Source organism: Cydia strobilella, chromosome 1 (genome assembly GCF_947568885.1).
Source record: "Cydia strobilella chromosome 1, ilCydStro3.1, whole genome shotgun sequence".
Lineage (NCBI taxonomy): Eukaryota > Metazoa > Arthropoda > Insecta > Lepidoptera > Tortricidae > Cydia > Cydia strobilella.
In genome coordinates, this window is record NC_086041.1 from 11,939,610 (window position 1) to 11,967,432 (window position 27,823).

Genomic DNA, 27,823 nt, shown 5'->3' on the forward strand with positions numbered 1-27,823 from the left:
ACTAGTGCGTTCTGGTCTCTTGCCAAAGCTATACAGGGGAATTTCTGAACGCCATCTTTTCCGCACATGGGAAATGATTCATTGGCCCACGCCCACGACGCAAAAGACAAAGCCGATCTACTGGGTAAACTCTTTGCCTCCAACTCGACATTGGAGGACGGGGAATACGCGCCGCCGATCATACCGCAATGCGAGAGCTGTATGCCGGATGTCCGGTTCAACCAAAGCTCAGTGAGTAAAGTACTTCTTTCCCTCGACACTCATGTCTCTGAATGGGGTCGACTTGACTTAGCCCGTTTTAACCCTACCAAGACACAGGTTTGCGCGTTTACTGCAAAAAAGTTTTGAGAGCACTCTCCTATCTGCCGCAGCCAGTATCGGGATCCTTGGCGTCCACATTTCGAGTGAAGTCCAGTTCCGCGGCCATTTAGAGGGTAAGGCCAAATTAGCCTCAAAAAAGCTCGGTGTGCTCCGTATTTCACACCGGCCCACTGCCTACAGCTTTATAAGGTGCAGGTTCACCCACACATGGAATACTGTTCTCATCAGGGGCACCCCAATACCAGCTTCTCCCTCTGGACCGCATCCAACGAAGAGCGACTCGAATTGTCGACTGCCAGCGTATTTCGGATCGGCTTGACTCCTTGGTGCTGCGTAGAGATGTGGCTTCGCTCTGCATTTTCTATCGTAAGTATAACGGAGAGTGCTCCGAGGAATTGTTCGGATTAATCCATGCCGCTTTTTTTTTTATACCACGTCGGTGGCAATCAAGCATACGGCCCGTCTGATGGTAAGCAGTTACCGTAGCCTATGGACGCCTGCAACACCGGAGATATTACACGCGCGTTGCCGACCCTTTAAAAACCTGTACACTCCTTTTTTGAAGAACCCCATACTGTAGCCCCTCGGGAAAACCGCCGCCGCCGCTTCTTTTCGCCATCGCCCTACGCGACCACATTACTATCTTCACCACTTAGATAGTTGGCAGTCCTCAACTGTGCGTTTCTCCAGAAACGCTGTGCGAGGCATCCTGCCTCGCTAGCCAGCTAAACTGTGGAATGAACTGTCACCTGCGGTATTTCCGGACCGATACGACCTTCAACCTTCAAGAAAAGAGCGTACTCCCATCTTAAATGCCGGCAACGCACTTACAACTCCTCTGGTGATGCGGGTGTCGATGAGCGGCGGTAATCGCTTACCATCAGGTGATCCGTCTGCTCGTTTGCCTCCTATATCATCAAAAAAAAACAAATAAACTGGCTATTAGGTAATAAAAACAACCTTAGGTTTTAAGTAGTACCCATGGTTAGGGACTAGATACAATTGCACCTAAATGTTGATGTGTATTTGTTTATTTTAATGTATTATACTAATGTTAGCCGTTAATTACGCTTAAAACAAACCCTAGGAAATCACGAACCAAATATTGTACCCAAGCTCAAAATTCTTGCTGAAAGTAACTACTTACAAACTTTAAACATTAAATACATTTATATGTAATTCCTATATTTCCACATTAATCATGACAGAATTATATTGAACGTTTTGCTCTCAATCTAACAACATACATCGCGTTATCACCTCTCGTGACATTATCACGTTGCTTTCTACGTCAACACACATCAGACAAAACGGTATTATAATAGTTTAGCAGGCCAACGTCTATAAGCCCTTTTTATATGACGCGTTATATAGAGCTATTTATCTAGAACTTTCTGATCTGTTGTGCAATGAATTGGATGTTAGACGTGGGAATATCGTTGAAATGATGAAATCTTGGTTAAATGCAAAGGTAATTTATTTAGAGCCTACAATTAATGGATTAAGTAACTACAGTAATATAAAGGGAGTCAATGATACAACTACGAAAAAATGCTTCTGAAATATTTAGTACTAGGGAGGTTATCACGTTTATAAATTGACACGTTTGTCTTTGTCTCGAAGTTATTACGAGATGCAAAATGGTCGTAACGTATTTTTCTGGTATTGTAATGGCATTTCCAACTATTTTGTGAAGCCTTTTTTTTCTATTAGAAAAATATTTTATAGTTTGTCAAGGGACTGTCTCATTTCGGGCGTAGACGGAGAGAGTCATACTGTCTTTATCTTGCACTGGTGCTGGCGCCCAGAAGAAGGGGATGAGTGTAGTTTTTTTTTGTTCTTCTTTACTGACAAGATTTGATTGACCTACCTACCTTCAATAACAAGGTACTTTGTAACACGTTTCTTAATTATTGAATTTGTGACGCATCGCATCAGTAGGAATTTATGCACAAAATCACAAATACAAATATCCTAGCCAATATACCTCATACGTAATTATATATTTTTTTAATACGTTTAGGAATGCCTCCTAAGACGAAGGAAATGAAACTAAGAAATGTCGTTTAAGGCCGTTCCATCGGTTTGCCCCTGTCACTGTCACATTTCGCAAGAAGGAACGGGAAGGATCATGCGTGCCAAGTGTCAATTTTGAACGATTTTTTAAAAATGTTACCTTACAATATCGAAATTCGAAAACTATGAAATTACTATTTAAGTCAAGATTGTTTTTTCTTCTTTTTTTGTTTATAGTACCTATGACATAATAAATAACCGAGTAAAGTTTGATTAAAAGTCCGAGTTAGAGGTTACTTTGGGAATTAATTGTATCGAGCGAAATGTCATAATTCGTGTATCGGAAGCTACGTTATTAAAGATAATATAGTCAAGAACTACATATATTTTTTCCACGTCTACGAATATCAACGCCTCTTAGAAAAACATGATCATTTAAGGAGATTTTTCGCCTTCTGGCTCAGGGAACCGCCGAATGTTTATATTTATGTATGTAGCCTGTAGTCATACAAGGAGCTAAGACGTTCGATGTAATCATTGCTCTCACTTTATTAGACGTACGAGTTTATCAACAAATTGCGAACATGCATTGACACTTTTACAAGTTTACGAATTAATAATGTGGTAAATTAGTATTTTGCCAATTACGATGGTACTGCCACCGTTTCAACACAAATACAAGTTAATGTAGCCTACTTTTAGCACCAATGTATGACAAAATAACTCGATACATTCGTTAATAAGACTACTGATCGACTTCCAAAACATTCAAGTGCACGAGCACAGTTGGCAGCAAGACATCGCAATAACATTAGCAAGCGATTTTATAGTGTGCATGTATAAAGGTAAGCGTCGTACCACATTTAGCAGAGGAAACAAACTCAAGGGCAATGCACCGGCACAGCTTGGTGAACAGCGAGCTCAGTTCGACGTGATCATTCCTATTATAGCAATGTTCCATCAGGACCCAGCACCCTACATGCGACTTGGTCGGTTTCTTGCTCGTACCCGTCATCATTATTTAGTACAGAAACTTACATAATATGGCCATACAACAACAGCATTACAAGTCAATAATTAAAGAGGAAATCTAATTAAGACGTTTATTGTGTCACTGTCATAGGTATAACCATAAGGATACAAAACCCAATAATCACATTTCAAATGGTAGACCAGCATATGTCGCATGGTCAGTCAGGGGGCTTAGCCAGGATGACAGTCGTTTACGGTACGATTCCAAAACGCTATCTATCTCTCAATTGCACTAATATAGAGAGATTGTAATCTTGGCTAGGCCCCCGCGACAGAATCCGATGTAGTATATGAAGAAATCGATATAATAAAGCTAAGCCTGCGATATACTTCGTATTAGCACATTTATCGCCATAGCGTGGAGCAATCAACATTACTGCACTTAAATTGTCGCCATTGCAGAGTGAGGCATCTGTGCTTGCCTGCGGTCTCGGCTGAAGTGTGGCTAAATTTAATTAACTGAAATAGCTGCTTAATAACACTTCACCACAACAGTTACACGAGTCAGATGCCTCATGCTGTACGGTGATGTTGACCTCGAGAGGCTTAAATTCCTATGGTCTGGGCTTTAACTGGAATGCCATAGAGATTAGGAATGTTGAAAACCCCGAACAAGCAAGACTCTAGTCATGGATATACCCATTTGACGTCGTAATAGGTAAACGACTTTAGGTAAGAAACTTCGAACTTTAAAAATTTCGAGCAAATAAAAAAACAGAAACCACAGTTTTTTTTACTCTGGTGAAGATATAGGTAGCACGATTTAATACTGATAGCTCTAAAAACGAAAACCCTAAGTTAAATTGTAACCCTGTTTGGTATATTTAGTTCCTTACTAACTGACATCAGTCAAGTTTCTTGATTAGAATTTAACCTGTATTTGTCCCAGGATAATTCTGGATTTCTTTGTCTTACACAAATTACCCATCCACTGATTCAATGTACCTACCAGTACCACACGCGCTAAACTCCAGGGATTCATAAGGACGGTACAAAATATGTTAGCTTGTAGAGCAGGTGTTCATAGGAAGAAAAGATGTTGTCAAAGTTTAAGACTCATAAAAAATATAATAATTATAATATCCTTAAACGGGATACCTAGCATAATTTATTAAAACGCGGATTCTAAAAAACCATACGTGGAGTGCGAAATTTTAAGTTTAGAACTAGTTTCTACCAAAAACCATATAAATTACCGACTGTGAACACTAATTATCCTACGTAAAAAAACACAGTCGGGAGCATTAATTAGCAAAAGATTATGGAAAACCCATACTAAAAATAGCACCTTCTTAACCTTAAGGAAGCCTTTAAGTAACGTCTTACTTATGATGAATCTAATTATGAATATCGATCTCCCTAATTTTGTTACTGTTTGGCCATCATATAAAACGGCAGCTAGGAGAAGCCAACCCCGAGTAGTCTCCACATTCTCCTCGGGTTTGGTCATCTAAGAAGACTGGAGTAGTTCGTGCAGCGATTTTCTTCAGTATTTTAGAGATAACCATCCTGTAAGGACTATCTTCCACCTGGAACTACTCAGGTAAGTCTTCATATATACATAAATGTATCCTGAACAAAAGTTTGCTGAAGCCGTTCAAATAAACTTAATCAAACCTAAAAATGCATCAAAATATAGCTATAAGTATGTTTTCATCATCATCATCATCATCATCATGTCAGCCGATAGACGACCACTGCTGGACATAGGCCTCCATATCAGCACTAAATTCAGTTAGCCTTGCTTTCTCTTTAGTTATTTGAAGGTTGGTTCACTTTTAAATGAATTTTTAACATCAACTAGGGCTGAACGAATAAAAACTAGCGTTAATTACCAAGGTTCTACCAGTTTGCTTTAATAATCTTATGATATGAGTTTTTATATATTGCTGTTTGTGGGGGTGTCAGTCCAAGTCATATGTAGCATAGTAACATATTTAACTAGCTTTTAAAAGATGTCGATGATCATGAATGATGTTTTTACACAAGAATGCTTTGAATTTCCAGGTTAAACTCAGAGATGTCACTCTCACTGGACATGGGACCGGGGTTGGCCGCGCTCCAGTCATGGGGGGCGCAGGGCGCGGGCTTTGGCAACACGACGGTGGTCGACAAGGTCACACCCGATATGCTGCACATGGTCGACCCTCACTGGTATGGTTGATATACATGATGATAGTTGGCTGATGCTTAACTCAGAGACCTACGATTTTCTGACGGTTTCTGCCAGAATTAAACGATTGGTTAATACCAGATTATTTAATGAGTAGTTTATTTAAGTCAACATGGACCTCACTAAAACATTTTTAACCTAACAATCCCAAACTATGAAACTAAAATTTTTCGTTTCAATACTTTTATATCTCTTTTTTGGTTTCAAATCAGCTCTTTCTTGAGTGATTTACTTAGTCCTTAATTTATAAGAGTTCCACTCTGCTACATGATATATTTTAACATTCTTATACGTTCTCAGGTACCAATTTCCGCCAATGAACCCACTGTGGCACGGACTACTTGGTTTTGTTATAGGCGTTCTCGGATTCATCTCAATTGCTGGCAACGGAATGGTCATCTACATTTTCACAACCACAAAGGTACTTTTTTACGCACACTTAATGTTTTACTATTCGTTATTTATTCTGATTTAATTAAAATATGATTCATTCTTACAGAACCTCAAAACTCCATCAAATTTGCTAGTGGTTAACTTGGCTTTCTCGGACTTCTTCATGCTGGTTTGTATGGCACCGGTTATGGTTATCAATTGCTACCACGAGACATGGGTATTCGGTGAGTTAAATTAGCAATGTATCATAAAGTTTTTTAGCAATAGCACTAATGTCTTTTAATCAGACCCCGTTATCAGTGGTGAAATTATAATGAAATGCCAGGCTATGGTTGGCACTTACTCCTCCACCATGCGGGTAAGATTCCGCAAGCTATTGGGCAAAAGTACGCATGTGGGGTAATTGTTCAAGAAGATTTCAACGGAATTGTCAATAAAATAAAGTTTAACGAATATTTATGAAATTTTCTGATCGATATCCACGTACTAATTTAAGAAGATTAAATAACTATTAATACTTTATTTAATAACAAAACTTCCGTGAGACACAGACATATTAAATATATTAATAACGGGTCACTCACGTATTTTAAGTCGAAAACGCTCGACATGTTTCACTCCGTACCGAGGAGTGTCATCAGGAGCTTGCGTTGAAGGTGACGCACCGGCGCAGACGCGTATAATTATAATTATTGATGTATAATTATGACCTTTATAGTTCATTGAAGTCAAGTGTTGATGCAATAATCAAGCACTATTAAATATCTCAAATAAAGTATTAATAGTTATTTAATATTCTTAAATTAGTATGTGGATATTGATCAGACAATTTCATAAATATTCGTTAATAGTCCCCGGCAAGCTCGGCCGAATTGCACCTTCCCATACAAACTTAGTTCCGCTCTCATTTTAAAACTACGTGTTGGATTGTAATAAAACTTTGCACATACAATGACATGAGGTATATCTAGGTCTGAAATTAGTTTATATAGCTCCAGTTTATAAAACAAACGAAAATAGAGCAAAAACAAGTTTTGTATGAAAAACTTAAATTCGCTGTATTTTTTAACTATAGTATCTGAAGCTACATAAACTAATTACAGACATAGATATACCTGATCCTATTATAAGTACAAAGTTTCAGAGCAATCTAGCTAGTTGTTTCAAATAATAACTGATAACGGGGTCTGCTTCTAATCCAAGTTTAATTTTCTTCTGTTGATCAATTTAATTAAGCGCTGGTAAGAGCGTGCGACTTTCAATCCGGAGGTCGCGGGTTCAAACCCCGGCTCGTACCAATGAGTTTTTCGGAACTTATGTACGAAATATCATTTGATATTAACAGTTGCTTTTCGGTGAAGGAAAACATCGTGAGGAAACCGGACTAATCCCAATAAGGCCTAGTTTCCCCTCTAGGTTGGAAGGTCAGATGGCAGTCGCTTTCGTAAAAACTAGTGCCTACGTCCATTCTTGAGATTAGTTGTCAAAGCGGACCCCAGGTTCCCATGAGCCGTGGCAATAATGCCGGGATAACGCGAGGAAGAAGAAGAAGATCAATTTAATTAGAGAGAAGATAGCAAGTTCAACTACTATACATCGTTGCACGTGAGTACAAATTATCATTATCGTCAGCTACAACGAAATATTTTTAGGTCCTCTGGCCTGCGAGCTATACGGTTGCGCTGGCTCCCTCTTCGGCTGCGCGTCCATCTGGTCGATGACGATGATCGCCTTTGATCGCTACAACGTCATCGTTCACGGTATCGCGGCTAAGCCCATGACTAACAACGGTGCCCTCATGAGGATCGCCTTTGTTTGGCTGTTCTCTCTCGCCTGGACTGTTGCGCCTTTATTCGGATGGAGCAGGTGAACTATTAAGTTTATATTCAAACATTGTGCCTTGCGTACAATACATATTCTTCGTATAATTATTTTCTCCAGTTTGAGACGAGTCTGTTCGATGGTTTCTTTATATACATACGGCAGACTTTCAATTGTTCGATTTTGTTTTTACCGCAAATGACAATTTACCAATATGAAGTACTTGTATTTTAACCGTAAACTTTTTGATATCAGGTACGTGCCAGAAGGCAACATGACCGTCTGTGGTACCGATTACCTGAACAAAGATTGGGTTAGCCGTAGCTACATCCTGGTCTATTCCGTGTTCGTCTACTTCGTGCCTCTGATTCTCATCGTGTACTCATACTTCTTCATTGTACAGGTGACACTGAATTTTGTATAATCTTACGATCCAAAATTTCGTTTTTTGTATTTGTATTGTGATATGAAATATGATTATTGTTTATCGATACAGGCTGTGTCTGCGCACGAGAAAGTCATGAGGGAACAAGCCAAGAGGATGAATGTTGCCTCCCTCAGGTCCTCTGAGGCTGCCAACACCAGCGCCGAATGCAAGCTCGCTAAGGTACAACATCGGTTCCTTCCTTGCTTAGCTGTCGCATGGGTACCTATTGTATTGTTTAATTTGTTTAGTCAAATTGAGATAAAGCGCTATTTTGAAGCTGGTTAGGTACCGGACCGACCGAACAAAGTGATCGAACGGATTCTTGTATGGGAAGCAAAGGGTCATTTTGGATCAATACAATAGTATCTTCTTCTTATCGAAGTCAACTTTTATCTTCAGGTGGCTCTTATGACCATCTCGCTCTGGTTCATGGCGTGGACGCCTTACCTAGTAATCAACTTCGCGGGCATCTTCGAAAACGCCACCATCAGCCCGCTCGCCACAATCTGGGGCTCTCTGTTCGCCAAGGCTAATTCCGTCTACAACCCGATTGTATATGGTATCAGGTAGGTCATGCAATGCATGCATGCATGCATGTATATCCCTTAAAAGCATGTTTTTTTTTTCTTTTTGCCCGAAATTAATATATATGTCACATAATTTTATTTATTTATTTATTTTATTTTAAACTTTATTGCACAGTAAGAATATACAGTGACAAAAGGCGGACTTAATGCTACACGGCATTCTCTACCAGTCAACCTTTAGGCCAAACAGAGAAACATAGTTGGTGCGAGGTATGTAAAGAACACTAAAACTAAATGCTTTAATAGACACAAATATAAATATGATATGTAGATAAAATAAATATATAGGTACAACAATAAATATATAAATATCAATAAATATCAATAAATATGTATATATATATATATATATATATATATATATATATATATATATATATATATATATATATATATATATATACATATATATATATATATATGTACCTGCTACTAACTTTACTATGCAGACACTTAATCGTGAGACTTTTCAGAAAGATACTTGCGCAGCTTGCGCTTGAACGTGAACTTAGTCTCGGCTTGTCGTATGCTGAGAGGCAAATCATTCCAGAGACGGGTGGCTTGCACGGTGAATGAATTGGTCGTAGCACCAGAGCGGTGGTGCGGGATAGCTAAAAAAGCATCCTGGTCGAGCAATTACAAATTTAAATTTAGATCGCAAGTATTCTGGCGCCACTGGGTCAAAAAGAATGGAGAACAGGGTGCATAAAATTTTGAGACTTCTGCGGTCACGAATGCGAAGCCAGTTGAGTTGTCGGCGAAAGGCGGTTACGTGGTCATACTCGCGAAGGCCATAAATGAACCTATTACAGTTGTTCAATACTCGGTCGAGCTTGTCCAGTAATCCTTGCGTCACATTAGTGCAGCACACATCACAATAATCAATGACAGGTAACACCTGAGCTTGAATAAGGAGAGTTTTGGTAGAGATCGGTAGAAAATGTTTAAACCTATACAGTGATCGCAAGGTATACGAAACTCTTCGACACATATCGGACACCTGGGGTTCCCAGGTCAGGCCACAATCAAACAGCAATCCTAGGTTTTTAACTTTTGTGGAAAAAGGAATGACAATGTTTTCGAAGAGAATCGGTGCAACATTCGTGAAATCGGTATTTAGGACCAGGCGTGGACTCCCGATAATGATAGCCTGACACTTGGAAGGGGAAGGGTTCACAGCTATTCCGAAGTCTTTGGACCAAGATGAGATGCGATTGATAATTGTTTACTGATTCCGGGAAAAATCCATACTAATATTATAAATGCGAAAGTGTGTCCGTCTGTCTGTCTGTTACCTCTTCACTCTTAAACCGCTGAACAGATTTAGTTGAAATTTGGTATAGAGATAGTTTGAGTCCCGAGGAAGGACACAGGGTAGTTTTTATCCCAGAAATCATCCTTTAAGGGGGTGAAAAGGGGGGTGCAAGTTTGTATGGGAAACCGATAAAAGGGCATTTTTTTCCTGTAGTGATGCACTGGACTTTTTTCCCAAAAAGCAGATTCGGAAAATGTATTAATTTACTATCAAAATAATTATACAGGAACAAATCGATTTTATCTAATTATGCATAACATTATATATCTTTGTTGTGTAGGCTGCATCCATCACTATGCATTTAAGGGATATACATAATAAGTATAGTAACTTCAACCGCAAAGTATTCATTTCTGAAATAATTCATGAGGTGCAAGACTAGAAGTGCTAACTTTACTAGATTGCCATTTGAGTAGACTTACAGAATTTGTTGTCATGACTTACAATTTAAACAACAGAAGAAATATATTATAAGTCGTGGTAGATGAAAATTTTAATGTCTTATCTTATGGAATTCAAAGTGTTTACCATTTCTCTCTGCTTACAGCCATCCCAGATACCGAGCAGCGCTCTACAAGAGGTTCCCAGCTCTCTCATGCCAGGCTGCTTCCGAGGAGGCCATCTCTGTGGCCTCGGAATCCACAACCGTCTCTGAGAAACCTGCTGCCTAAACCCGAGTGACTTCAACTATTCCACATAAAACAGGCATTCACTCTGGATTCAAAATTCAGAGCGAACATTTTGTATGTGTAACAGCTAATGGCGTTCAAGAAATTACAAAAACAACGAAGCAAAATGAATGCCATGAATGAAGCTGCCCTCTTGCTGAGACTGCTCCTATTTAGATTGTAATGATGGACTGACGATGACTTGGCATTATATTATGGACTGATCATGCTATATTATATCTATATTAGACGCAAAGTGGTTGGACCACGTTAAACTTTGTTTTTACTTTTTCTCATTTTCCCTGATAGTGATAACTAATTTAAGATTTGTTTATGTGTTCGTTATTCTATGTACCCATGCGATTATTTTTCTAAAGCGGCCTAAGCTTGTTCAATGTAAAAGATTAATTTATTAGGGTTCCGTACCCAAAGGGTAAAAACGGGACCCTATTACTAAGACTCCGCTGTCCGTCTGTCTGTCACCAGGCTGTATCTCATCAACCGTGATAGAAATTTCAATTGAAATTTTCACAGATGATGTATTTCTGTTGCCGCTATAACAACAAATACTAAAAAGTACGGAACCCTCGGTGGGCGAGTCCGACTCGCACTTGGCCGGTTTTTTATTTCTTAGTTTGCTACTGGCTACTAAAAAAGTAAAAAAATGTGGGGAGTCTACATGTGACAAACTATTTATTCACCTTCTTTCACTAACGAACGCACTACATTTCACTATAATTTAAGCCATTAGACACCGAAATTGTGGTTGTAAAATACTAATACAATCATTAGCTTGACATGGCCCAATCTAATATTTTTAAATTAAAAATTACGTGTTTCGGTGGCTGCCATTCCTCAACCCACCAACGAAGCAGCAGCTGACGTCCACGAGGGTTCATCATACTTCTTCCTCGCGTTTTCCCGGCATTTTGCCACGGCTCATGGGAGCCTAGGGTCAGCTTGACAACTAATCTCGAGAATTGACGTAGGCACTTGTTTTTACGAAAGCGACTGCCATCTGACCTTCCAACCCGGAGGGGAAACTAGGCCTTTTTTGGGATTAGTCCGGTTTCCTCACGATGTTTTCCTTCACCAAAAAGCGACTGGTAAATATTGGAATATATGGAAAAACTCCGAACCCGCGACCTTCGGATTGAAAGTCGCACGCTCTTATACCGCTAGGCCACCAGCGCTTGGTCATAGAAATCTGTTCCTGACTCGCGGTCTATTAGTAGCAGATTCGCCTGAGAAAACGTTTAATAAGTCAAAACGAAAACTTCTGTGTGGGTGCTTGTTGTGTTGTTACCATTTCTTTATAATTTTATACTAAACGACGTATATGTTCATTGTATCGGCAGTCATGATCAAAACGTTACCACGAAACAAAAATGTAGTTTGCACCAACAGCACGGGCACTCAGATGTAACGTTATTCTACTAAAGGGTTCTACTGACCAGATCACTTGCATATTCAACGGTCAATCGAAAGCAATATGAATAAATTATCGATGAAAATAGTTAATTAGTAATCTAATCTACGAATGACATGCCATCCATACTGATGCAAGAAAATGTACGTTTTTGTACGATCTCACCTTCAATATAGACTTCTATCTATATTGTGTAGTGAATAAGAAGGATACCTTATTTGTAGTAAAGGTACACAATGTAATGACTACAGGCAAATAACCTACTTAAGCTGAGAATGTTGTTTCAAAAGTGTATTTCTTTTTTTATGCAGTAAACTACGAATATTATGTCTTTATAACGTAATTAGTTCCATGGACGAATTGTTTTTAATTTTTGTAATGAAATCATAATTTATATCGTTTGAACACCGGAAAAAAATAAAAATACTTTTGTAAACCTTCACATTATGTTGAAAAACTTAGAGCGGTTGAAACGCTCATAACTTTTGGCGCGAATTCGACAAAGCGTGATGACGTCACACGTTGGACGGTCCAACTGACGTTTGCTACTAATGACAGTTATGTGAACTAATCTGACGTGACGTCACGTGACATTTCGCGCGTTCGCTCACTAGCTTTTCGCGGGCAAATTTTTGAACTTTTGATTTATTATTTTAAGCAATTAAATGATAATTTAATAACGAAAATGCATTTGTAACATGATATAACGGTAACAAACATCGGAATAAAAAATATTTCGTTCAAATATAAACTTCATGCATGAGGCTAATTCTAGAACTAAAAAACGTATCTCGAATCTAAATAGTACAACTATAAAAACACAAGTAATAGCTGGCTAACAAACATTACGCCTATACAACAAATACTCTGTACGTCATAATGATCACATCAGTTAGATACTTCTTATTACTAAATGTAACTGTACTTGGATTTAAGTTTGCAAAATAATATTGTTGAAGTTTTGAATGTCAAATAACTGATTTAACTAGTAAACTTCGGTGCTATTATAAAATATGTGACACCCCAGACTAATAGTTCCAAGTTCCAATAGTTGTTCCAAGAGGGCCAACAATGCAGAGGCTCGGTAAAGGGTATTATGTTGTGTTTTCAATAGTCTATTTCATTCTATTTCACATCATGTTTTAATACTACGTCCTACGCTGGCCACGATACATATAACGTAATTCACTTTGTTAGTTCCATTATTAATCATATATTCAATTTCCATCATCTGCTATTTAATATATTCATTCTCCATGTACATCTTGCAGTAAAACAACTTCTTCTGCGTAACACGTGTAATTTAGCACTTATACAAGAAATATTTCGGTTCGGTTCGGTCGGTTCGGTTCGGTAATTAGGGTCACATTTAACACGGTGTATAAAATGACGACAATTTTCATTAAAATTTATAAAAACACTTTTTCAACAGAATAATTAAACGGATGGTTGTGGATGTCTGTCTTCCGCATAAAGGGAAAAGGAATAGGTATAAAACAGGAACTCGACTGAAAATTTAGCTGTGAAGGAAAAATGATTAATGAGATGTGAGTGGTATGGACGATGATGGCTGAATCAATGGATGAAAGAAATCTAAATTCAAAACCGAATACTTATAACGCCCGTCAAATGAGGCTATTTGAATTTTGAGAAGCTTTAAAAATGCGGATTACAGATAATTAACAAAGGTTGGCAAAACTAGAAGAAAATTACTATGGCAAATAATTAATTGGTTACAAAAAAAAAAGGAATCGGATTTATAACATTAAAATAAACTAAAATAAAAAATAATCTTGAAGCTTGAAAAACTTGGGTTCGATAAGAGCACGTCAACCCGCAGCTCGCCAGACCCTCAGTTCTACCTGACCGAACCGCGCGGACCACGGGCTCGAATCCTTTGATGACGGTTGCCGATCGCCCCTCAAGATCGGCACTCACGAGTGCCCTCCGGGGCTCTCCCAACGGAAGGCTTAAAACGCTCTACTTAGCACCGCCTTCCGGAGACCGGAGCCCTCCCAACGGAAGGCTCAAACGCACTCCTTCAGATACGCTTCACAAAACCTTTTCCAGCAACTAACTGGTCTATGATAATCTATGAGCACATATGTTTTTGCCGATGAAAATCGTTCGTAATCACATAAAAATATTGACTCCGCGACTTAAAAATCGCGAGCGCACAAAATGCAACGCTCCGCAGTCCCAGATTCAGTCACACAATTCCAGGGAGTAAAAAAATGAACAAGATAATTGCACTGTTCCGACTTTTCTCTCTAAGTCTCTCGATCGATCTGACATCTTTCACAATCCCGAACATCTCAAAATTTCTCATTCAAAATTAGCCCGAACATTCTCTTAAATCTATAACTGCCAGTTCTCTTTAACACAAAAAAGGCTAGCTTCTTCTGCAACCGCCATATAAGCTCCATCTAACCGTACTTGCGTGAATCAATTCACACTGTACGACACGACTAAACAAACAAGCAAACTAGACATGACAGATGATGACATGATGATGATGAGCAAGTAGTTTCCAAAATTGACGACAGATGTAGCGTCATGCTACAATCTACATTTATACTCGCATAAAGCTAATTGATTTCCATCATATGAGAGACTGGATTCTGTAGGTATACCTAACAATATGTGTGTTGATTTAAGCTGTAACTTGTTTGATTCATTTATTTACATTTTTCTTTAAAGCTCGCGACGCAAATGCACTATCATAATAATGAAGATAAGCAACTGGGTAAACAGGGGGTTATCCGAGCTAATGGATCGAGCTGATTCACTCGGATCAGAGAGTAAAGGTGTCTGGAAAACTATGTCTGATATACGTACTGTAGACAGTAGACACTTTGTACCATAATGCGAGGCTTTAAATAACTCCGACGAGTTCTTTACAATATCCCATGTCTAATATTTATAGACAAATGTTTGGCGAAGTCCGAGGGTAAGGTAGGGCCGCAATATGTAATTTATTCGAATCTTAATGTGCCATAACTTTTTGCGCTGTAGATATTTATCTCAAAGTTAAAAGAAATGAAAACAATATTAGGAAATGTCAAATCCACCGCTTTAATATAGACCAGCAGGCACAAAGGACGTAATCAACAAAGCTGCACAGACATCCTCATAAATCGCAGAATATCGTCCGGTAGCTTACTCCAGTTTACGGCGAAGTTACAATCGCGCGCTGCCGTTATAAATATCTCGCGCGCGTACGCGGAGGCTGGTAACCATGATTTACCGTGCCAATAAAAGCCTCGGGTCCCAGAGTGAAGGTTTGCATAACGAATAAGCCTATTGAAGACTCCATTTTTCTCGAAGACGGTGATTGTCTTGAAGGTTTGTATTTATTAATTCTTAATTCAGCACCGGCATAATATCACTCCAAATCGAAATACGTCCGGAATTTGTTCACTTTGGGACATAGGGTTTCTCCAAGGATCTCTAGAACGATCGGTCGTGAACGTAGTCAATCTTAAACTTAATATTGTCTTCGGTTACCGCGATAGTTACACATGATATAAAACTATGAAATCGGATTATATCGCGTATATTGATTTTATAATACATCCCGACGATCGCAAAAAAAAGAACAGTGTTTTATTTTTTATGTGGGTACTTTTGCACATTGTAGTTTTTCCTGTCACTCGGATGTATTATAAATTAAATATACGCGATATAATCTGATTTCTAAGTCAATCTTGTTCATATTGTCGGGCTACCGTGATGGGCATCTTACGTTGCGTTTTTTTCCGGCAAGTGCACTCAAGAAGCTTTTTTCCCAGCGAATAGGTTCCACGATAAGAATTGAGTGGCAAGTGTGGCAACCAGTGTTGGCCGAACGCTAATGCCATTAACCATTAAAAATTAACAATTAAAAAGGTTAATGGCCATTAACCATTAGCCATTTAATTCGGATTAAAGTTAATTCGGATTAAAGTTAATTCGGATTAAATTTTTGAGACGTTAATGGCCATTGAAGTTAATTCGGATTAACTTTAATTCGGATTAACTTCAATGGCCATTAAAGTTTCTAAAAATTTATTAGAATTACTCTCAATTGCATCAACGTCTAATAAAATTACATTCGTGATATTTTAAAATGAGACAGCAAAATGACCCTGACTGAACCCTGGCAGTAGTAGCAGTACCTACCTACTACCTAGTAGAATTCTGGTTTGGTGCAACACAGACATACGCGGTTTTGGTCATTTAAATCGTCTTGATGAGCACTTCGGAGAGCCGTACCCACGATAGAGCTGATGCTGAACCCTGGCAGTACCTAATGGATCTAAGGTTTGGTGCAACATAGGCACACGCTGTTTTAGTCATCCGACTCGTCTTGATGAGCACTTCGGAGAGCCATACCCATTATAGAGCTGATGCTGAACCCTGGCAGTACCTAATGGATCTAAGGTTTGGTGCAACATAGGCACACGCTGTTTTAGTCACCCGACTCGTCTTGATGAGCACTTAGGAGAGCAGTACCCATAATGGAGGTGATGCTGAACCCTGGCAGTACCTAGCGGAACTAAGGTTTGGTGCAACATAGGCACACGCTGTTTTAGTCATCCGACTCGTCTTGATGAGCACTTAGGAGAGCAGTACCCATGATAGAGCTGATGCTGAACCCTGGCACTACCTAGTGGATCTAAGGTTTGGTGCAACATAGGCACACGCTGTTTTAGTCACCCGACTCGTCTTGATGAGCACTTAGGAGAGCGGTACCAATGATAGAGCTGATGCTGAACCCTAGCAGTACCTAGTGGATCTAAGGTTTGGTGCAACATAGGCACACGCTGTTTTAGTCACCCGACTCGTCTTGATGAGCACTTAGGAGAGCAGTACCCATAATGGAGCTGATGCTGAACCCTGGCAGTACCTAGTGGATCTAAGGTTTGGTGCAACATAGGCACACGCTGTTTTAGTCACCCGACTCGTCTTGATGAGCACTTAGGAGAGCAGTACCCATGATAGAGCTGATGCTGAACCCTGGCAGTACCTAGTGGATCTAAGGTTTGGTGCAACATAGGCACACGCTGTTTTAGTCACCCGACTCGTCTTGATGAGCACTTAGGAGAGCGGTACCCATGATAGAGCTGATGCTGAACCCTGGCAGTACCTAGTGGATCTAAGGTTTGGTGCAACATAGGCACACGCTGTTTTAGTCACCCGACTCGTCTTGATGAGCACTTAGGAGAGCAGTACCCATGATAGAGCTGATGCTGAACCCTGGCACTACCTAGTGGATCTAAGGTTTGGTGCAACATAGGCACACGCTGTTTTAGTCATCCGACTCGTCTTGATGAGCACTTAGGAGAGCAGTACCCATGATAGAGCTGATGCTGAACCCTGGCAGTACCTAGTGGATCTAAGGTTTGGTGCAACATAGGCACACGCTGTTTTAGTCACCCGACTCGTCTTGATGAGCACTTAGGAGAGCGGTACCCATGATAGAGCTGATGCTGAACCCTGGCAGTACCTAGTGGATCTAAGGTTTGGTGCAACATAGGCACGCGCTGTTTCGGTCATCTGACTCGTCTTGATGAGCACTTAGGAGAGCGGTACCCATGATAGAGCTGATGCTGCACCCTGGCAGTACCTAGTGGATCTAAGGTTTGGTGCAACATAGGCACGCGCTGTTTAGGTCATCCGACTCGTCTTGATGAGCACTTAGTAGAGCGGTACCCATGATAGAGCTGATGCTGAACCCTGGCAGTACCTAGTGGATCTAAGGTTTGGTGCAACATAGGCACGCGCTGTTTTGGTCATCTGACTCGTCTTGATGAGCACTTAGGAGAGCGGTACCCATGATAGAGCTGATGCTGAACCCTGGCAGTACCTAGTGGATCTAAGGTTTGGTGCAACATAGGCACGCGCTGTTTTGGTCACCCGACTCGTCTTGATGAGCACTTAGTAGAGCGGTACCCATGATAGAGCTGATGCTGCACCCTGGCAGTACCTAGTGGATCTAAGGTTTGGTGCAACATAGGCACGCGCTGTTTAGGTCATCCGACTCGTCTTGATGAGCACTTAGTAGAGCGGTACCCATGATAGAGCTGATGCTGAACCCTGGCAGTACCTAGTGGATCTAAGGTTTGGTGCAACATAGGCACGCGCTGTTTTGGTCATCTGACTCGTCTTGATGAGCACTTAGGAGAGCGGTACCCATGATAGAGCTGATGCTGAACCCTGGCAGTACCTAGTGGATCTAAGGTTTGGTGCAACATAGGCACGCGCTGTTTTGGTCACCCGACTCGTCTTGATGAGCACTTAGTAGAGCGGTACCCATGATAGAGCTGATGCTGAACCCTGGCAGTACCTAGTGGATCTAGGGTTTGGTGCAACATAGGCACACGCTGTTTTAGTCATCCGACTCGTCTTGATGAGCACTTAGGAGTGCAGTACCCATGATAGAGCTGATGCTGAACCCTGGCAGTACCTAGTGGATCCAGGGTTTGGTGCAACATAGGCACACGCTGTTTTAGTCATCCGACTCGTCTTGATGAGCACTTAGGAGAGCAGTACCCATGATAGAGCTGATGCTGAACCCTGGCAGTACCTAGTGGATCTAAGGTTTGGTACAACATAGGCACACGCTGTTTTAGTCACCCGACTCGTCTTGATGAGCACTTAGGAGAGCAGTACCCATAATGGAGCTGATGCTGAACCCTGGCAGTACCTAGTGGAACTAAGGTTTGGTGCAACATAGGCACACGCTGTTTTAGTCATCCGACTCGTCTTGATGAGCACTTAGGAGAGCAGTACCCATGATAGAGCTGATGCTGAACCCTGGCACTACCTAGTGGATCTAAGGTTTGGTGCAACATAGGCACACGCTGTTTTAGTCACCCGACTCGTCTTGATGAGCACTTAGGAGAGCAGTACCCATAATAGAGCTGATGCTGAACCCTGGCAGTACCTAGCGGAACTAAGGATTAGTGCAACATAGGCACACGCTGTTTTAGTCATCCGACTCGTCTTGATGAGCACTTAGAAGAGCAGTACCCATGATAGAGCTGATGCTGAACCCTGGCAGTACCTAGTGGGTCTAAGGTTTGGTGCAACATAGGCACACGCTGTTTTAGTCATCCGACTCGTCTTGATGAGCACTTAGGAGAGCAGTACCCATGATAGAGCTGATGCTGAACCCTGGAACTACCTAGTGGATCTAAGGTTTGGTGCAACATAGGCACACGCTGTTTTAGTCACCCGACTCGTCTTGATGAGCACTTAGGAGAGCAGTACCCATAATGGAGCTGATGCTGAACCCTGGCAGTACCTAGCGGAACTAAGGTTTGGTGCAACATAGGCACACGCTGTTTTAGTCATCCGACTCGTCTTGATGAGCACTTAGGAGAGCAGTACCCATGATAGAGCTGATGCTGAACCCTGACACTACCTAGTGGATCTAAGGTTTGGTGCAACATAGGCACACGCTGTTTTAGTCATCCGACTCGTCTTGATGAGCACTTAGGAGAGCAGTACCCATGATAGAGCTGATGCTGAACCCTGGCAGTACCTAATGGATCTAAGGTTTGGTGCGACATAGGCACACGCTGTTTTAGTCATCCGACTCGTCTTGATGAGCACTTATGAGAGCAGTACCCATAATGGAGCTGATGCTGAACCCTGGCAGTACCTAGCGGAACTAAGGTTTGGTGCAACGTAGGCACACGCTGTTTTAGTCATCCGACTCGTCTTGATGAGCACTTAGGAGAGCAGTACCCATGATAGAGCTGATGCTGAACCCTGGCAGTACCTAGTGGATCTAAGGTTTGGTGCATCATAGGGACACGCTGTTTTAGTCACCCGACTCGTCTTGATAAGCACTTAGGAGAGCGGTACCCATGATAGAGCTGATGCTGAACCCTGGCAGTACCTAGTGGATCTAGGGTTTGGTGCAACATAGGCACACGCTGTTTTAGTCACCCGACTCGTCTTGATGAGCACTTAGGAGAGCAGTACCCATAATGGAGCTGATGCTGAACCCTGGCAGTACATAGTGGATCTAAGGTTTGGTGCAACATAGGCACGCGCTGTTTAGGTCATCCGACTCGTCTTGATGAGCACTTAGAAGAGCAGTACCCATGATAGAGCTGATGCTGAACCCTGGCAGTACCTAGTGGATCTAAGGTTTGGTGCAACATAGGCACACGCTGTTTTAGTCACCCGACTCGTCTTGATGAGCACTTAGAAGAGCGGTACCCATGATAGAGCCTTACCACCTACCTTAGATCCACTAGGTATTGCCAGGGTTCAGCATCAGCTCTATCATGGGTACTGCTCTCCTAAGTGCTCATCAAGACGAGTCGGATGACCAAAACAGCGCGTGCCTATGTTGCACCAAACCTTAGTTCCACTATGTACTGCCAGGGTTCAGCATCAGCTCCATTATGGGTACTGCTCTCCTAAGTGCTCATCAAGACGAGTCGGGTGACTAAAACAGCGTGTGCCTATGTTGCACCAAACCCTAGATCCACTAGGTACTGCCAGGGTTCAGCATCAGCTCTATCATGGGTACCGCTCTCCTAAGTGCTTATCAAGACGAGTCGGGTGACTAAAACAGCGTGTCCCTATGATGCACCAAACCTTAGATCCACTAGGTACTGCCAGGGTTCAGCATCAGCTCTATCATGGGTACTGCTCTCCTAAGTGCTCATCAAGACGAGTCGGATGACTAAAACAGCGTGTGCCTATGTTGCACCAAACCCTAGATCCACTAGGTACTGCCAGGGTTCAGCATCAGCTCTATCATGGGTACCGCTCTCCTAAGTGCTTATCAAGACGAGTCGGGTGACTAAAACAGCGTGTCCCTATGATGCACCAAACCTTAGATCCACTAGGTACTGCCAGGGTTCAGCATCAGCTCTATCACGGGTACTGCTCTCCTAAGTGCTCATCAAGACGAGTCGGATGACTAAAACAGCGTGTGCCTACGTTGCACCAAACCTTAGTTCCGCTAGGTACTGCCAGGGTTCAGCATCAGCTCCATTATGGGTACTGCTCTCATAAGTGCTCATCAAGACGAGTCGGATGACTAAAACAGCGTGTGCCTATGTCGCACCAAACCTTAGATCCATTAGGTACTGCCAGGGTTCAGCATCAGCTCTATCATGGGTACTGCTCTCCTAAGTGCTCATCAAGACGAGTCGGATGACTAAAACAGCGTGTGCCTATGTTGCACCAAACCTTAGACCCACTAGGTACTGCCAGGGTTCAGCATCAGCTCTATCATGGGTACTGCTCTTCTAAGTGCTCATCAAGACGAGTCGGATGACTAAACAGCGTGTGCCTATGTTGCACCAAACCTTAGATCCATTAGGTACTGCCAGGGTTCAGCATCAGCTCTATCATGGGTACTGCTCTCCTAAGTGCTCATCAAGACGAGTCGGGTGACTAAAACAGCGTGTGCCTATGTTGCACCAAACCCTAGATCCACTAGGTACTGCCAGGGTTCAGCATCAGCTCTATCATGGGTACCGCTCTCCTAAGTGCTTATCAAGACGAGTCGGGTGACTAAAACAGCGTGTCCCTATGATGCACCAAACCTTAGATCCACTAGGTACTGCCAGGGTTCAGCATCAGCTCTATCATGGGTACCGCTCTCCTAAGTGCTTATCAAGACGAGTCGGGTGACTAAAACAGCGTGTCCCTATGATGCACCAAACCTTAGATCCACTAGGTACTGCCAGGGTTCAGCATCAGCTCTATCATGGGTACTGCTCTCCTAAGTGCTCATCAAGACGAGTCGGATGACTAAAACAGCGTGTGCCTACGTTGCACCAAACCTTAGTTCCGCTAGGTACTGCCAGGGTTCAGCATCAGCTCCATTATGGGTACTGCTCTCCTAAGTGCTCATCAAGACGAGTCGGGTGACTAAAACAGCGTGTGCCTATGTTGCACCAAACCCTAGATCCACTAGGTACTGCCAGGGTTCAGCATCAGCTCTATCATGGGTACTGCTCTCCTAAGTGCTCATCAAGACGAGTCGGATGACTAAAACAGCGTGTGCCTATGTTGCACCAAACCTTAGATCCATTAGGTACTGCCAGGGTTCAGCATCAGCTCTATCATGGGTATGGCTCTCCGAAGTGCTCATCAAGACGAGTCGGATGACTAAAACAGCCTGTGCCTATGTTGCACCAAACCTTAGATCCATTAGGTACTGCCAGGGTCCAGCATCAGCTCTATCTTGGGTAAAGCTCTTCCAAGTGCTCATCAAGACGAGTCGGATGACTAAAACAGCGTGTGCCTATGTTGCACCAAACCTTAGTTCCGCTAGGTACTGCCAGGGTTCAGCATCAGCTGCATTATGAGTACTGCTCTCCTAAGTGCTCATCAAGACGAGTCGGGTGACTAAAACAGCGTGTGCCTATATTGCACCAAACCTTAGATCCACTAGGTACTGCCAGGGTTCAGCATCAGCTCTATCATGGGTACTGCTCTCCTAAGTGCTCATCAAGACGAGTCGGATGACTAAAACAGCGTGTGCCTACGTTGCACCAAACCTTAGTTCCGCTAGGTACTGCCAGGGTTCAGCATCAGCTCCATTATGGGTACTGCTCTCATAAGTGCTCATCAAGACGAGTCGGATGACTAAAACAGCGTGTGCCTATGTTGCACCAAACCTTAGATCCATTAGGTACTGCCAGGGTTCAGCATCAGCTCTATCATGGGTACTGCTCTCCTAAGTGCTCATCAAGACGAGTCGGATGACTAAAACAGCGTGTGCCTATGTTGCACCAAACCTTAGATCCATTAGGTACTGCCAGGGTTCAGCATCAGCTCTATCATGGGTACTGCACTCCTAAGTGCTCATCAAGACGAGTCGGATGACTAAAACAGCGTGTGCCTATGTTGCACCAAACCTTAGTTCCGCTAGGTACTGCCAGGGTTCAGCATCAGCTCCATTATGGGTACTGCTCTCCTAAGTGCTCATCAAGACGAGTCAGGTGACTAAAACAGCGTGTGCCTATGTTGCACCAAACCTTAGATCCACTAGGTAGTTCCAGGGTTCAGCATCAGCTCTATCATGGGTACTGCTCTCCTAAGTGCTCATCAAGACGAATCGGATGACTAAAACAGCGTGTGCCTATGTTGCACCAAACCTTAGTTCCGCGAGGTACTGCCAGGGTTCAGCATCAGCTCCATTATGGGTACTGCTCTCCTAAGTGCTCATCAAGACGAGTCGGGTGACTAAAACAGCGTGTGCCTATGTTGCACCAAACCTTAGATCCACTAGGTAGTTCCAGGGTTCAGCATCAGCTCTATCATGGGTACTGCTCTCCTAAGTGCTCATCAAGACGAATCGGATGACTAAAACAGCGTGTGCCTATGTTGCACCAAACCTTAGTTCCGCGAGGTACTGCCAGGGTTCAGCATCAGCTCCATTATGGGTACTGCTCTCCTAAGTGCTCATCAAGACGAGTCGGGTGACTAAAACAGCGTGTGCCTATGTTGCACCAAACCTTAGATCCACTAGGTACTGCCAGGGTTCAGCATCAGCTCTATCATGGGTACTGCTCTCCTAAGTGCTCATCAAGACGAGTCGGGTGACTAAAACAGCGTGTGCCTATGTTGCACCAAACCTTAGATCCACTAGGTACTGCCAGGGTTCAGCATCAGCTCTATCATGGGTACTGCTCTCCTAAGTGCTCATCAAGACGAGTCGGGTGACTAAAACAGCGTGTGCCTATGTTGCACCAAACCTTAGATCCACTAGGTACTGCCAGGGTTCAGCATCAGCTCTATCATGGGTACCGCTCTCCTAAGTGCTCATCAAGACGAGTCGGGTGACTAAAACAGCGTGTGCCTATATTGCACCAAACCTTAGATCCACTAGGTACTGCCAGGGTTCAGCATCAGCTCTATCATGGGTACCGCTCTCCTAAGTGCTCATCAAGACGAGTCGGGTGACTAAAACAGCGTGTGCCTATATTGCACCAAACCTTAGATCCACTAGGTACTGCCAGGGTTCAGCATCAGCTCTATCATGGGTACCGCTCTCCTAAGTGCTTATCAAGACGAGTCGGGTGACTAAAACAGCGTGTCCCTATGATGCACCAAACCTTAGATCCACTAGGTACTGCCAGGGTTCAGCATCAGCTCTATCATGGGTACTGCTCTCCTAAGTGCTCATCAAGACGAGTCGGATGACTAAAACAGCGTGTGCCTACGTTGCACCAAACCTTAGTTCCGCTAGGTACTGCCAGGGTTCAGCATGAGCTCCATTATGGGTACTGCTCTCATAAGTGCTCATCAAGACGAGTCGGATGACTAAAACAGCGTGTGCCTATGTTGCACCAAACCTTAGATCCATTAGGTACTGCCAGGGTTCAGCATCAGCTCTATCATGGGTATGGCTCTCCGAAGTGCTCATCAAGACGAGTCGGATGACTAAAACAGCCTGTGCCTATGTTGCACCAAACCTTAGATCCATTAGGTACTGCCAGGGTTCAGCATCAGCTCTATCATGGGTATGGCTCTCCGAAGTGCTCATCAAGACGAGTCGGATGACTAAAACAGCCTGTGCCTATGTTGCACCAAACCTTAGATCCATTAGGTACTGCCAGGGTTCAGCATCAGCTCTATCATGGGTACGGCTCTCCGAAGTGCTCATCAAGACGATTTAAATGACCAAAACCGCGTATGTCTGTGTTGCACCAAACCAGAATTCTACTAGGTAGTAGGTAGGTACTGCTACTACTGCCAGGGTTCAGTCAGGGTCATTTTGCTCTCTCATTTTAAAATATCACGAATGTAATTTTATTAGACGTTAATCCAAATTGAGAGTAATTCGGATTAATTATTTGACTTTCATGCCCATTGAAGTTAATCCGAATTAAAGTTAATCCGAATTAACTTCAATGGCCATTAACGTCTCAAAAATTTAATCCGAATTAACTTTAATCCGAATTAACTTTAATGCAATTGGTTAATGGCGGAACTAATGGTTAATAAAATTGATCAATGGTTAATTAAAATTAACAATTACGGCCAACACTGGTGGCAACCTTTAAACTATGTTGACAATCTTTGATATTATGTACAAGCAATAACGATTAATGACTAGTGACGCTCTCTTGAACCCCTACGTAAAAAGTAAAAGCCTATATGTGTTCATAAATCAATGTCGCCGTTTTGTACGACAAAACGCCAAGTGTTACAGAACTTCTTCTTTATCAGCTCATGCCTCATAACCCATATTTCCTAAATACCCCAGCAAAAGCAATAAATTTCCTATTGTACTCCTACGTCAGCAGCTCCAGATCTTGTCACTTCGCAAATCAACTCTGGAATCAAGATAGGACCGATCATGTCAGCTCACAAATGGCCCTAGAATCAAGATGGCTTACTGGGCCTGACCGCAAGGGAACCTATTGTCCCTGCAAATCACAGACCACTACTCACGCCTCAATTAAGGCCACGGTGGCAGTTATTGAGGAAGCCAGATAATATAGTGCTGCTGCTCGTATCTCACTCAATTGTGAAGATAGAAACACGACCCTATTTCAGGGAATTATATGTTAATTTTGAAGCGAATTTAATAGGGTGTAATACGAGCATGAATGTACATATACGAGTAGCAATTGTCGTGCGTAAAATACGACGTTTGAAACATTTATTGCTGGCCGATGGTAGTAATTTCTATTGGGCTATTGTATTCAGGCGTTTGTTAAAGCTACTTTTTATACTATTAATAACCCATATTAAAATTTGCATTGTGATAGTCCATTCAGTCAGATGTATGTGTATGATCATAGTAAGGGCTATCTGCGCTTCGGCAAATGGGGCTTATATATGTAGCACAAAATAATAGGAAACGAATCAGAACATTAACCTCGTATCTGTATTACTGTTAGTAAAGTGGCATGGTAAAGTGGCATGGTAAAGCAGATTGCTAGTTATAATTTAAGGCTATCATATTTACATTTAGCATGATCTACTCGTACGTAGGTATACTTGATTTAAATGTTTCTTGTTTAATAGTATTGAAATAATGTATACCTACCTCACCACGTCACAAATAGTATATTGATAGAGAATATCATAGGCATCTCATATCTGCCGAGTGCACGGTCACCGAAGTCCTAGATCTGTCAGGTTAGCGGTGCGCTCTATTTATACCGGCGGCGCCGGCGCAGGGCTAATCTAATCACTTGCCGAGGGCTAGCGAGCTCAAGACTCACCAAAACCAGTATAAGGGTACTCTTGGTCTACATATACATACTTAGTTACGGATCTAATCCACGTTATACTGTTTAGTAGGTGGAATAGACTAAACTGCGCGCGCAAGCTAAAAGAACACACGGCCAGGATGCGGTTTATCTCCACGCCATGGGACGTGTTACGATTACGACACTGTTCACCGTTTACAGGCGAGTTGGCTTCCGTGGAAAAAGCAGGAAATAAAACCGTTCAATGAGAACTTTATATCAATACAACAATCTTATAGTGTTAGGATTAAAATAGGCTAAAATGCATGTTGGTAACTGCAGAATATCATAATATAGAAAATCCTTAGTAGGCACTAGGCCAGAAGAGGATACTAGTAGGGCATTTAGTGTTTTTATCACGAATAATTTGTACCTGAGTTACGGATGTTTTCCACGTATTCTCTATTTATATACATACTCTATATTCTATATATATCGTCGCTAGTCGCGTCGCTAGTTAGGAGCTAGGTCGGCTTTGTAAGATTGTATGCCTATTCAAATATTTATTTTATTTTATTTAGGGCCACTTGCACCATCCAGGGTTAGCCAGTTGTTCGGAACTGTCAAATTGTTGTTCTAACTGACAGGCCGATATCTTCCGACGGACTGATTGTCAGTCCTTAATAGTAGTAATAATGTCAGAGACGTGAAAACAAAAATCTTTTATTATTTGACAGTGGGACGGGCTCCCATTATTCAGTGTACAAGCTGCAAAAATGCCGACTGGACCCCCTTGCTCCTGTAACGCGCATACAGACTTCTACCGCCGAGCAGGTGAGGTTTCTTTACGGCCAAAATGTTCATAGGTAAAAAGGTCAATTAAAGCTTAATCCGAAATCAAATACCAAAGTAGACGTAGTAGGAAGGGCTCAAGAACCCAGTCCGAAACAAAACAGACGTTTAATTCCGGATTTATGCTTTTTAACCGCGAACATTTAGCACGCCCTACTATAGGGATAGACTACGTATGTCGGTCCTCCCACAATTATTGGCCCCTTCATTCTACGAGTATGTGATTTTTTATAATCTTTCCCAGACCGACCAGTTTCCCAGCAGTTGCTCTAGACTAGATGTTGTAATCCTACATGGGCTGAGTCACAGATAAACGATTCCACATTTATGTATTTACCACTTATGGCGGTACTTCGCAGTTCATAATTCTTGGCTATTTATTGCCCACGACTTGAATCACGAATACAAAAATGGCACAAATTGAAAGCGCTAGCGGGGCAACGGTCAAATGCTTAATCATCATAAAAATTATTTATAAAAAAAGATTCAAAAGATTCAAAGATTTATTTGTTCAACATAGGTAAGTTACAAGAACCGACCAACCGAAAATCCGGCCAAGTGCGAGTCGGACTCGCGCACGAAGGGTTCCGTACCATTACGGAAAAAAAACAGCAATAAAATCAC

At 42.1% G+C, this 27,823-nt stretch overlaps 2 protein-coding genes across 4 annotated transcripts in view; one reads left to right on the forward strand and one right to left on the reverse strand.

Annotated features, from left to right (window-relative positions):
- Positions 1-27,823, reverse strand: part of LOC134745584 (LIM domain only protein 7) — a 221,429-nt gene that overhangs the window by 134,395 nt on the left and 59,211 nt on the right. The gene's annotated exons all lie outside the window — the stretch shown is intronic.
- Positions 5,366-11,028, forward strand: LOC134741238 (ceropsin-like). Its single transcript, XM_063673971.1, has 8 exons — positions 5,366-5,523; positions 5,843-5,963; positions 6,042-6,159; positions 7,588-7,801; positions 8,012-8,159; positions 8,253-8,363; positions 8,583-8,749; positions 10,633-11,028. The coding sequence occupies exons 1-8, from the start codon at positions 5,390-5,392 to the stop codon at positions 10,754-10,756; spliced, it is 1,137 nt and encodes a 378-aa protein (XP_063530041.1). The 5' UTR covers positions 5,366-5,389; the 3' UTR covers positions 10,757-11,028.